General features: G+C 41.8%; 1 protein-coding gene across 1 annotated transcript; it reads left to right on the forward strand.

The window, feature by feature from the left end:
* Positions 1 to 1,008: 1,008 nt before the first annotated feature.
* LOC133916030 (RNA-binding protein CP29B, chloroplastic-like) lies at positions 1,009 to 2,842 on the forward strand. The gene is made up of 4 exons (XM_062359501.1): positions 1,009 to 1,444; positions 1,819 to 1,920; positions 2,205 to 2,486; positions 2,588 to 2,842. Exons 1-4 carry the CDS (start codon positions 1,115 to 1,117, stop codon positions 2,651 to 2,653), a joined length of 780 nt encoding a protein of 259 aa, XP_062215485.1. The 5' UTR covers positions 1,009 to 1,114; the 3' UTR covers positions 2,654 to 2,842.
* The last annotated feature ends 10,538 nt before the right edge of the window (positions 2,843 to 13,380 follow it).

The raw sequence follows: 13,380 nt of genomic DNA on the forward strand, positions 1-13,380 counted from the left end.
TAGAAGTTCTAAAGAAAATTTGAAAAATTTATCATCCATAGTTAATGTCATATTACATCTCCACACAAAAAATCAAGACCAAAATTGATACTCTTTAGGAGATTAAAAAATGAAAATTCTAGGGTATAGATGCGCAAAGGGAAAAAAAATATGTTAATTTTGTCCTTTTGTGCATATGTGTTCAATATTTGTCTTTTTATCTCACAAATATGATCGAGTTAGGTCTTGAAAATTTTGTATGGAACCGTAACATGACATCAAGTATTGATAATAATGTTTTCAAATTTTTTGATAACTTCTATATATATGATCTTTGACGGAGTTTTAATGGCATTGCAGACCACACGATAAGCTTCACCTAGGTTCCTAGCCACTCCCAACTCCTTTCTCAAGCACATGCATGACTGGAGCTGAAGTTTGCCAACTCCGGCCGTGGCTCCGCCGCTCTCACACCCCGCTGGCACGCCTCTAGCGACCGTTGTTCCCTACGGCAAAGCTATGCGCACCACAGCACGACCTTAAGCATGCCCCTGTGTTCAAACTCAGCAGGAACAACCCTAACACGTGCATCCACCCTGAACCGCTGCTGTCACCACTTTGCTACTGCCGTCCAGCTAGCTCTAGCCACCTCTAGCTATGAGGGCACCACCAGGGGGGTCCTTACTAGCTCCCTTGCTGATTCCGCTGGTCACTGGTCAGCTTCTGCTGCCTCAAAGGCACCGGCACGCATAGCTAAAGCGCCTCGGAGAGCAGCGACACGACCGCACGACCTGGACCGGAGTCAAGCAAAGGGCAAAATTGTCCGATCACAAGTGCTTTCAGGACAAGGCAGCGAGAAAACATAGGTAATGACATGGTACCAATTTCAAAACTTTTGTAATGAAATTTTCAAAACTTTTTATGATTTATAATGATATTTTCAAAACTTTTATGATTTATAATGATATTTCTCTAAACCGTACCATTTGTAATGATATATATCTAATTAACCCTAAAAACAAACCCTTCTCTTCGGTCTTCACCCCTGAAACTCCTCGCGGCCTCGTTTGCTTGGCCGCCTTATCCCCAAAACCCTATCAACCCGAAGCCCCCAGTCCAACCCCCTCCTCTCCCCATGGCGGCCACGCTCTTCTCCACCTCCCTCTCGCCCCAGTTCCTCTCCCTCTCGGCCAAGCCGACCCCCTCCGCCGCTGCCTCCTTCCCCTCGGTGCTGCCGCAGCTCCGCGCGCTCTCCGCATCGGCGGGCTGGAGGCAGCTCGCGCCCGTCTGCGCGGCTGCTGCTGTGACATCGGAGCTCGATACAGTTGGCGCGGAGGGGCAGGTCGGCGTCGAGGAAGAGTTCTCGGAGGAGCTACGGGTGTTCGTCGGCAACCTGCCATTCAGCGTCGACAGCGCCCAGCTCGCCGGGCTCTTCGAGCAGGCCGGCTCCGTCGAGATGGTCGAGGTATGCCTATGCTCCATAGGCTAAAGAGGCCCCATTTCTTGTCCTAATTGCCTTACATTTGCTCCTGACCGAGGAAAAGAAACTTTGGGGCTTTCGGTCCTTGAGGTTTCATTTTGTCCCAATTAGCTGACGTTTATTAAATTTGCAATTCTCATTGTGCTGGGAAATTAACAAACACAGTTTCTGGAAAACAAAATCTTGGTAATGCTCAGTGTGGTAGGAAAGGAAGGTATTTAAGAACACGATGAGACGGGTCCTTAAGTTTTATCAATAGGAAAGGTGTGGTGTGTGAAGGAATTCATGTTAAGCCTGTAAAAGAAAAGGAATTCGATTTCACATTTTCCCTTCAATTAATGAAGTTACATCTTGTTCAGGTCATCTATGACAAATTGACTGGAAGAAGCCGTGGATTTGGGTTCGTGACAATGTCTTCAGTGGAAGAAGTGGAGGCAGCTGTTGAGCAATTCAATGGCTATGTGAGTATGCTTTCCCGATTGAAAACTGTTTGTTAACACGTTTTACTGCATAAACCATTCTCTATAGGCGACAGCTTATTACCTATAACTGTGATCTTTACAATGGAGTTTAATGTTTTCTTGATGTTCCTAGTTTCCTAGTTGATCCTGCATTGACTAATTTGAGTTAGTACACTTCAGACTTAAGTAAATTTAAAGTTAATTATCTGAACCTGTTTTGCTTTGCTTGATCGAGTATAATGTGTTACACACTGCTCTGAATTTGATCCCTTGATTAAAAATAGGTACTTGATGGGAGGAGTTTGAGGGTGAATGCAGGCCCAGCACCACCCAGGGAGCAGTCCTCACCAAGAGCACCCAGGGGCGAAGCCAACAGGGTTTATGTGGGTAACCTGTCCTGGGGTGTTGACAATTCAGCCCTCGCTAACCTGTTCAAGGAGCAAGGGGAGGTCCTGGAAGCCAGGGTCATCTATGACAGGGAGAGTGGCAGGTCAAGGGGGTTTGGTTTTGTCACATATGGCTCCAACGAAGAGGTTGAGAATGCAATATCGAATCTTGATGGCACTGTGAGTTTTCACACATGCAAGCTGTTTGTTATGCTCCTTTGAAGTTTTTACATTACTCTTCTTTTCGTGTGTGTGCGCTAAATTGGTTTATCTTTGTGCAGGACTTGGATGGCAGACAGATCCGTGTCACGGTAGCAGAATCAAGACCACCTAGGGGACAATACTGAGATCCCATTTTATATGGTTTATTTAAGCTTATCGTTAGCCCAAATATGAATTATAGCACCGTTATTCTTATTCTTCAGGTATTGTAGCTGTAATATCTCCAATCATACACCTTTCTAAAAGACAATACCCCCAAACATATTGTTGAAAAGACTGATTTTGGCAATGAGACATTTATGATTTGGTGTTGACCTTGGTCGCTCTTCTAATCTTCTTATGTAAGGTTCGTTGATTTACTATATTTGTGTATCAGAATTACAGGTTCGATAGCCCTTAACACCAACTTGGCTGCACTGTGTAGTGTCCGATTTTGCATGTCTTGACCAGCTTGAATTTGGTAGAAAATGTAGCTCAAGTAAAGCAGTGAACTCACCTGTGCGTCAGAAGTACGTCTGCACTTGTCAGCTCAGCTATAAGCCTCTCTAATTGGTCCGGTTCAATGGGGCGCTCAGCCTGGCTATCCATGGTGATGGTCGAAATTAACAGAATTACCGTACACGCTGAAAGGATATCAATGAATGTGTAAACGTCTGTCCAGAAGATCCGAACACACCTGCAACGCAAGCATCTATTTACCGTTCCAATTACGCAATGAATGTGTAAACGTCTGTCCAGAAGATCCGAACACACCTGCAACGCAAGCATCTATTTACCGTTCCAATTACGTATTTGCATGGAAGGAGGCATATAAGGTCAACTCCTACCTTGTACTTATACTGGACATCGGTTACAGAAAGTTACGAAACGCTTCCTAAGTTTGTATTCGTAGTTTGATTGCAACAGCCCAATACCGCTTCCCAGCCCAATGGAGAGGGAAAAGATGAGAAATAGGACGAGGAAGAAGAATGAGAGAAAAGGTGGATGAGTCTCTCTGCTCTGACTCTTCTGCATCCGTCAATGTTAGGGTAGGCTGTTGCCGAAGAACACCAACAGCCTGCTAGATGCAGATGTTAGAATATGTGGATTTGGTCTATTATATTTGTGTAATTCTAAATAAATCTTAAAGGTCTAACCTTGTAGAGGTGTGTATATATCTTTTAGTCCCACATTGCTAGTGAAGGTGAAGGAAGACTAACTTATAAGGGATTCTCTCCCACACCTAATTAGCATGTGTAGATGAGAGGATTAGGAGAACGCACGCTCGCTTCACCAGACCAGGACGTGATAGTGGCTGTGGGCGTGAGTGCAGGCGTACGACACCTGCATGAATGGTCCGCTGAAGATGGATCCAGTTGCTATTGTACGGGTTTTTCCTTTCTCTCTCTGCTGCGCTGTCGCACGTAGCCTACTCCATCCCGCTATACCTGCTGCGTTGTCGCACGTAGCCTACTCCATCCCGCTATACCTGCTGCGTTGTCGCACGTAGCCTACTCCATCCCGCTACACCTGCGTGCATCGACGAACGGGAGAGTAGGTCTCTGGAACCCGTCGCTCTCGAGATCTTGCACCGGGAGAGGGCGAAAAAGATTTTTGAGAAGCGCTCATGCGACTGCTCACGATCTACCTCTACATCACCATGATCTGCTTCATCTATTGCATCTTCGTCATCGTCTACTGCATCGATATTATGGGAGTCTTTGCATCTCACGCTATCATCGGGTATGTACATTGAAATCTATCTTAGATAGCTTGTCGAATCCTACTCGAAACTAGTCGAATCTAGTCGGGGTTCATCGGAGCTGGTCAAAACCTATTCGAAATTGGTTATTTGCCTCTATTCTTGTTCATGATATATCAAGAATTGAATTAAATTAAATCTGAAAGTGTTATTTTTTACAACAATCCAAAAACCTTACTGTAGGCACTTTGATTTAACGATGTTGGTTCTGCCGATGCACTGAGGCCGAATAAGTTTACCGGTGTGCACTTTAAGAGATGATAGGCTGAAGTCACTCTGTGGCTATAGACTGCTATTGGGTTGCATCTAGCAGGCCTGAAGAAACTCTTTGTAAGTTGTATTCTTAGTGGTCTTGCCAATCGTCTTTGTGACGTGTACATACACATAAAGGATGCAAAGGAGTTGTGGGACACACTGAATGCAAAATTTGGTGCGTCAGATGCATGTAGTGAATTGTATGTTAAGGAGCTGTATCATGACTACAAAATGGCCGATAATCGGTTGGTAATTGAGCAGGCTCATGAGATTCAATGCATTGTAAAGAAACTTGAACTCCTAAAGTGTGACTTACCCGACAAGTTTGTGCCTGGAAGCATCAATGCCAAATTACCTTCCTCGTGGAGTAATTTTGCCACTGATCTAAAACACAAGAGATAAGAAATATCTGTTGAGAGTCTGATCACGTCTCTTAATGTTGAGGAGAAAGCTCTGGCTAAGGATGTGCATAACAAAAGAGGCGATGGACAATCTATTGCAAATGTGGTGCAACATTCCTCTAACGGCAAGTTCAAAAGGAAAAATAACAAGGCCAAACAAACCACCAATTTCAAGAAGAAGAAGATGAACAAAGATGATAAACCTTGTTTAGTGTGCAGCGAGGTTGGCCAATTGGCTAAAGATTGCGAACGATGCAAAGGGAAGAAGGTTAATCAAGGAAAGAACATCAGGTTCGTCAATATGACCATTGGCAACACTGGAGATGGAGCTAGTGGGTATGGTAATTTACTTATTGTTCTTTTTGTGAATCACTCTACCAGTTGGTTGATTGATATTGTGGCTAATGTACATGTATGTGCTAACATTTCGATGTTATCTTCTTATAAGGTCACTCAGGATTCTTCCGTCTTAATGGAGAATGAGTCTCATGCTTTCTGTTTATGGTGTTGGCACAATAGATCTGAAGTTTACTTTATGAAAGATCATGCAGCTGAGGAACGTGCAGCATGTCCCTTCGATAAATAAGAATCTAGTTAGCGGTTTTCTTCTCCGTAGAGACGGGTTTAAGGTAGTATTAGAGTCAAATAAAGTAGTTGTGTCGAAGCATTGACTTTTTATTGGTAAAGGCTATGAGTGTGGAGGCTTGCTCCGCCTTTCCCTTTATGATTTTTGTAATTGATCTGTGAACCATATTTGTGGCAATATTAGTGGGGATGAGGCTAGAGTTTGGCACTCACGGTTATATCACATAAACTTTGGTTGTATGACTCAGCTTTCTAGCTTGAATTTAATTCTGATTTTTTCCATTATCAAAGGTTCTAAGTGTCAAAGTTGTGTGCAATCTAAGCAACATTCTAAGCCTCAAGAAGGCTGCTGAGGAGAGAAATCTGACACCGTTAGAATTCATACATTCAGATCTTTGTGGAATGAATGGTGTGTTAACGAAGGGGAGAAAAGATATTTCACAACTTTAATTGATGATACATCCAGATTTTGTTATGTGTATTTTTTGAAATCTAAAGATGAGGCTCTAGACTACTTTAAAATCTATAAGGCAAAAGCTGAAAATCAATTGGAAAAAAAAAAGTCAAAAGACTTAGGTTAGATCGTGGTGGAGAGCATTTCTCTAGTGATTTTAACTTATTCTATAAGGAATATGGAATTATTTCTGAGAGAACGCATCCCTATTCGCCACAATCAAACAGGATAGCTGAGAGGAAGAAAAGCACCTTGACTGACTTGGTTAATGCCATGTTAGACACTGTGAGTTTATCTAAGGCATGGTGGGATAGCCTATTCGTCCCAATCAAACAGGATAGCCTTGTTGACTTCATGTCATGTTCTAAATAGAGTTCCTACTAAGAATAAGGAGAAACCCCATATGAAGAATGGGAAGGGAGAAAATTATTTGTGCACTTGGAGATGCTTGGCGAAAGTTAATGCTCCAATAACTAAAAAACTCAAGCTGTGATCTAAAACAATGGATTGTGTCTTTCTAGCTTATCGCAACATTGCCTATAGGTTTTTAGTAGTTAAATCTGAAGTACCCGACATGCTTGTTGATACATTTATGGAGTCTAGAGATACTACTTTATTTGAGAATATTTTTCCCATGAAAGATACACATAACACTTCTAGCCAAACTTCTGAGATAATTTCTGAGCCTACCATACCACTTGAGTATTATGAACAACCACATGAGCTAGTTCCTGGGGAGGATGATAGTGAAGCTCCAAAGAGTAAGAGACAAAGGACAATAAAATCCTTTAATTATGATTTCAATATGTACCTTGTGGATGACATTCCTAAGTCTATTTTAGAAACATATGCATCTCCAGATGCAGACTACTAGAAGGAGGCAATTCGTAGTGAGATGGATTCCATTCTTGTCAGCGGGACTTGGAAAGTCACAAATCGGCCTTATGATTGTAAACCTGTGGGTTGCAAGTGGGTGTTAAAAAAGAAGCTTAGACACCATGGTGCTACCGAAAATTTTAAGGCTCAGCTTGTGGCTAAGGGTTATACCCAAAAAGATGGCGAAGATTTCCTTGATACTTATTCACATGTCACTAGACTGAACACGATAAGAGTATTAGCTTCCTTGGCTGCCTCACATGATCTTCTTATTCATCAAATGGATGTTAAGACATCTTTCCTTAATGGAGATTTGGATATATGAGGAAATCTATTTGAATCAGCCTGATGGATTTGTATTAGAAGGTCGAGAGAACAAGGTTTGTAAGTTGCTAAAATTTTTGTATAGTCTCAAACAAGCTCCTAAGCAATGGCATGAGAAGTTCGATATAACTTTAACATCTATGGGCTATGTAGTTAATGAAGCCGATAGATGTGCTTATTATCATCATGGCGGAGGTGAGAGAGTTATTACATGTATGTATGTTGATGACATACTGATTTTTGGGATAAATCTTGATGTGATTAATGAGGTTAAGTCATACCTATCTAAAAATTTTGATATGAATGATCTGGGAGAGGTTGATGTCATCTTAAACATCGATTTGATCAGAGGTGAGAATGGGATTACAATTTCTCAAGCCCATCATGTGGAAAAAATCTTAAGCCGCTTTGGCTACATGGCAGCAAGATCGCTCCAACACCTTATGATCCTAGCTTAATACTTCGAAAGAATAAAAAAATTGCTAGGGATCAACTGAGATACTCCTAGATAATTGGATCACTCATGTATCTAGCTTGTGCTATAAGGCGTGATATCTATGCTATGAGCAAATTGAGCCGATTTACTTCTAACCCAAGTGATGACCATTGGCATGCGCTTGAGTGAGTCAAGGGTTGCTTGCTAGGCACTATGAATTATGGACTTCACTATACCAGTTACCCATCAGTATTAGAGGGTTATAATGATTCGAATTGGATATTCGATATTGATGAGATCAATGCAACAAGTGGATATGTATTCACTCTTAGGTATGTTGCTGTCTTATGGAGGTCTTGTGAATAGACCATATTGACGAGGTCAACCATGGAGGCAGAACTCACAACATTAGACATAACTACTATTATGGCAGAATAATTGCATGAGCTCTTGATAGATTTGCTTGTGGTTGAAAATCGATACAGGCTATGTTGGGGAATGGGTTGGCTATGCTAGCCTAAAATAGAACTTTTCTAGCGCATTCACCTAGGAAACCATGCAAGTAGGAGATCATAGATTGTTACCACTTGACGAGCAGTGCAGCGGATGAAATGTTAGAGTAGACCGATCCAATATCGTGTGTGTCAAACTCCTCGAACAGCTTCTTGATCAGGTCCACGACCAACCTTGCGTAGGTGGTCACGCTCCTCGACCAACTCCGAGCAGGTGGTAATGCTCCTCGACTAGTTTCGAGCAGGTGGTCATGCACCTCAATCGATTCCTTGACTAGCCACCGAGCAGATCTGTCACGTCCTTGACCAGCTCTGAGTGGTTACATCTCACTCCGCAACCAGCACCGAGCAAGAATATTGACCAACCGAGTAGGTCCTTGACCAACCGAGCAGTAGCATTAAGATCTACATGCCGAGGAGATCAGCGCCGCAATAGCAGCAGCGCCTCTATGGTATCCACACGTACTAGGTAGAATTACCGAGCGCCGATGTACTAGCACTGCACGTGCAACTAGGATTTTAGGAGATCGTGTGGAGGGTTGCAGCTAGGGTTTCAGAGTGTCTCTCTCCCACATGCCCCACCCCACGCCTCTCCTTATATAGAGCTCGCTAATGGGCTCCCACGTTGGAAGCCCTTTAGGACTCTAACACCTCATGGATCACAATCCAATCAAACCCATATACGAATCAAATTCGCATGTTTTGTTCCAACCCATTAAGTGTGTGACCCGTTAGGTTCATGTACAAAAGTCTACGACTCGGAAACCCTTTCAAAATTGAAGTCAATAGCGGTCCCTAGCAAGACATGTTGGCTCCAGAGTATATACAAAGATCATATTGGCTGAACCTTGATATACACATGCACCGATCCCTTCGTTTCACAATATTAGTCAAGCTCAAGGTGAGATACGTGCCACCCTTGTGATAGCTCGATCATTCACTCGATCAAGTAGTGAATTCATCATGATTAACTGTTTAATCATATTAGAATGGCCATGTACTTTCTCATTCCAACTACCTCAAGGGACCTAGAGATATCTCTCATGTTATCAAGGAGGGGCAAATTCCATCTTGATCGCTCACACCCCACGACATGTTTCATGACAAACCCGAAAACCACCTTTATGACTACCTAGTTACGAAATAGCGTTTGACAGCCTCAAAGTATGTCACTGCACATTCTGGGAACCAATGACGATCTCAGGTCTAAGGACCCTGCAGGTACACCATGTGAAATAACAATTGATAGCATATCATAAATAACAATCCCAGCAGTATCTCAAAGTGGGTCTATCCAACATCATGTTCACTAACATGAATGCCCACATTATTGATTCGGTATCTCTATACCTATGATCCATGAAATGTGATCATCAATCAATACATGTGTTAGTCTTATGAATCATCCTAATGATATGTGACCAGGGATCAAATCAGAATAACATCATGATATAAACAAAGAGTTCCACGAACAAGTCACATACTTGCTAATCAATGTAAATGATAGTCATCCAAAGAATAACACATCATTCAGAAGTACATGAACATAGATGTGTTGTATAATCATCTCAATGATTGCCTCTAGGGCATATCACTTTCAATATCCCACTTGCACTAGAGTAAATCATATAAGTATCTAATACCAATAGCTCTCATGTGCACCTCATGCTTGGGCCGCGGGAGTGGCTTTCTCAATGGATCAGTAATATTTAAATTCGTATGCACCTTGCGTATATTCACGTCACCTCGATCTAAAATCTCTCAAATGAGGTGATAGCACCGCAGTATGTGCTTGGACTTCTGATATGACCTAGGTTATTTGGTTTGCACAATGGCTCCACTATTATCACAATAGAGATCATTGGACTAGAAGCACTAGGTACCACACCTAACTCATAGACAAACTTTCTAATCCAAATAGCATCCTTTGTAGCTTTAGAAGCTACGATATACTAGGCCTCTGTTGTGGAATCGGCCACCGTTTTTTGCTTGCAGCTCTTCCAACTCACTGCTCCTCCATTGAGGCAGAACACAAAACCAGATTGAGATCTCAAATCATCATTGTCAGTTTGGAAGCTAGCATCGGTATAACCATTTATAATGAGCTCCTCCTCACCTCCATATACTAGGAACATATCCATAGTTCTTCTTAAGTCCTTGAGGATATTCTTTACAGTTACCAAGTGACCTTTACCCTGGTTTGATTGGTATCTACTCGTAACACTTAGAGCATAGAAAATATTTAGGTGTGTACAAAGCATGACATACATGATGGAACCGATAGCGGAGGAATACGAGATCACACTCATCCTCTCGAGCTCATCAATGGTTGAAGGACACTGACTCTTACTAAGAGTGATGCCATGTGACATTGGCAAGAAACCTTTCTTTGAACCCTGCATATCGAACCTCTTCAATAACTTGTTGATGTATGTACTCTGGCTTAATCCGATCAACCTTCCTGACCTATCTCTATAGATTTTTATGCCCAATATGTATGCTGCCTCTCCTAGATCTTTCATTGAGGAACTCTTTTGCAACGAACATCTGACAACATCAAGCATTGGAATATCATTCCCGATCAACAATATGTCATCATATAAGACCAGAAACACAAGTGCGCTCCCACTAGCCTTTTTGTAAACACAAGGCTCTTCTTCATTCTTGATGAAACCAAACCCTTTGACCACTTCATCAAAATGAAGATTCCAACTCTGAGAAGCTTGCTTCACCCATAGATGGACTTTTGTATCTTGCATATCTTCCAAGCATATATCGAATCGACAAAACCTTCAAGCTATGTCATGTACACATCATCACTTAGATTTCCATTAAGGAAAGCCGTTTTGACATCCATCTGCCATACCTCATAGTCATAATATGCAACAATTGCTAGGATGACCCGGATAGACTTTAGCATTGCGACGAGCGAAAAAGTTTCATCATAATCAACACCTTAAATTTGCCTAAAACCTTTCGCCACCAATTGTGCCTTATAGATGTGAACATTTCCATCAATGTCTATCTTTTTCTTAACAAAGCCCATTTGCACTCAACTGCTTTAACACCATTGGGTGGATAAATCAAGTTCCAAATTTGATAACGTGCATGAATTCGATCTCGGATCTCATGGCTCCAAGTCATCTCTCAGAGTCCGGTCCCAGCACCACTTCCGAGTAGGTCTTAGGTTCATTATTGTCCAACAATAATATATCGTGATGCTCCGTGGTTAGGAACATAAACCTCTTAGGTGCGTGACTGACCTTTTCCGACTGACGTGAAGCTCATGCCTCCACAACATGTTCTCCAAGATCCAGTTGTGGTTCATTAGAAGCTTAAACATTTTCTATGGTTCTCGAATCTCTTAGAGTTGCACTGTGCTCCCACTAAGGTTCCTCGAAAAAAAAATCTTTCTCCAGAAAGACACCATTCTTGGTGACAAACACTTTGCCTCCTTCACAGTTATAGAAATAATATCTTTTGGTTTCCCTAGGATACCCCCACAAAGAAGAACTTATTAGATTTGGGAGCAAGCTTATTACACATCAAATATTTTACATAGGTCTCATAACCCCAGATCTTAAAGAAAGACAATTTGAGATGATTCCCGGTCCATATCTCATATGGTGCCTTCTCTACAGCTTTAGATGGAACCCTATTTAAAGTAAATGTAGCAGTTTGTAGAGCGTATCTCTAAAAGGATAATGGAATATCAGATTGGCTCATCATGGACCGGACCATGTCCAACAAATTCCGGTTCCTCCGTTTAGACACTCCATTCCATTGAGGCATCACCAGCGGAGTCAATTGTGCAACAATTCCACATTGCTTTAGATGATCACCAAACTCATGGCTCAAATACTCACTTCCACGATCAAATCATAGAAATTTAATTATCTTGCCAAGTTGATTTTGTACTTCCTTATAGAACTCCTTGAACTTTTCGAATGACTCAAACTTTTGACTCATTAGATAGATGTAACCATATCTACTAAAGTCATCAGCAAAAGTAATAAAGTACTGAAACCACCTCTAGTGATAGAGCTCATTGGTCCACATACATCCGTATGTACAAGGGCCAACAACTCACTCGACCTCTCTCCTTGACGGGTGAAAGATGCCTTAGTCATCTTGCCAAGTAAACAAGATTCGCATGTATCAAATGAATCAAGAAGACCATCTTTATGGAGCCTCTGCATGCGCCTCTCACTTATATTACCCAAGCGACAAAGCCAAATAAAAGTGAGATTCAAATCATTTAGCCGAGGCTTCTTTGTATTAATGTTATAAACAGGGACATCCTCAAGATCTAGAATATATAATCCATTCACCAATAATTACCATAGAGCATACCATTAAAAAAATTGAACAACACTTGTTCTTTATTATGAATTCATATCTATCTTCTTCCAAACATGAAGAGAAGATAATGTTTTTGCACAAGGAAGGAATGTAATAACAATTATTTAATTCCAAAACTAATCCCGAGGGTTGCAATAAGGAATAAACATCGATAGCTAACGCAACAACTTTTGCACTATTGTCGACACGAGCATCCATCTCGCATCTCGCACACTTCATAGTCCTTTTCAGTCCCTGCAATGATTTGCATGTATGAATCAGCGATCTGGTATTAAATACCCATAAATCATTAGGACGAGTAGCAAGAATAATTTCAATAACATTTATACCTGAAGTTGAAGTCTTAGTTCCCTTCTTCTTCTTGAGTTCTTCCAAGTATAGCTTGCAGTTCCTCCGCCAATGGCTAGGATGACAGTGGTGGCAACCATCAGAAGCAGCAGAGCCAGCCTTGGACTTTCCAACAGGTTTGAGATCTCATCTAACTCTTTAGCCTTAGCCTTGCGCTTTCTCTTCTTGCTATCCTCCTAAACCATCATCACATGACTAGAGCTTTTCTAAATGCTTTCCTCAGTAGTCTTAAGCATCCCATGCAATTCAACTATGCTCTTCTCTGTGCAATTCATATGAAAATTCAAAATGAACAGCTCGAAGCTCGCAGGGAGTGACTGAAGAATCACATCTATAGCCAACTCAGGGCTAAGGGGAAAACCAAGTTTTTCCAGGCTCTCAATGTAACCAATCATCTTGACCACATGAGGACTGACTGGACTACCTTTTGTCAACCTGCACGCAAACAAGGACTTGGAGGTATTGAACCTCTCGGCCCTAACTTGGTTCTCAAACATGCCTAAGAGTCCCATAATCATATCGTGAGCACCCGCATTCTCATATTGCTTCTGAAGTTTA

The sequence above is a fragment of the Phragmites australis genome, chromosome 4, assembly GCF_958298935.1.
Source record: "Phragmites australis chromosome 4, lpPhrAust1.1, whole genome shotgun sequence".
Classification (NCBI taxonomy): Eukaryota; Viridiplantae; Streptophyta; class Magnoliopsida; order Poales; family Poaceae; genus Phragmites; species Phragmites australis.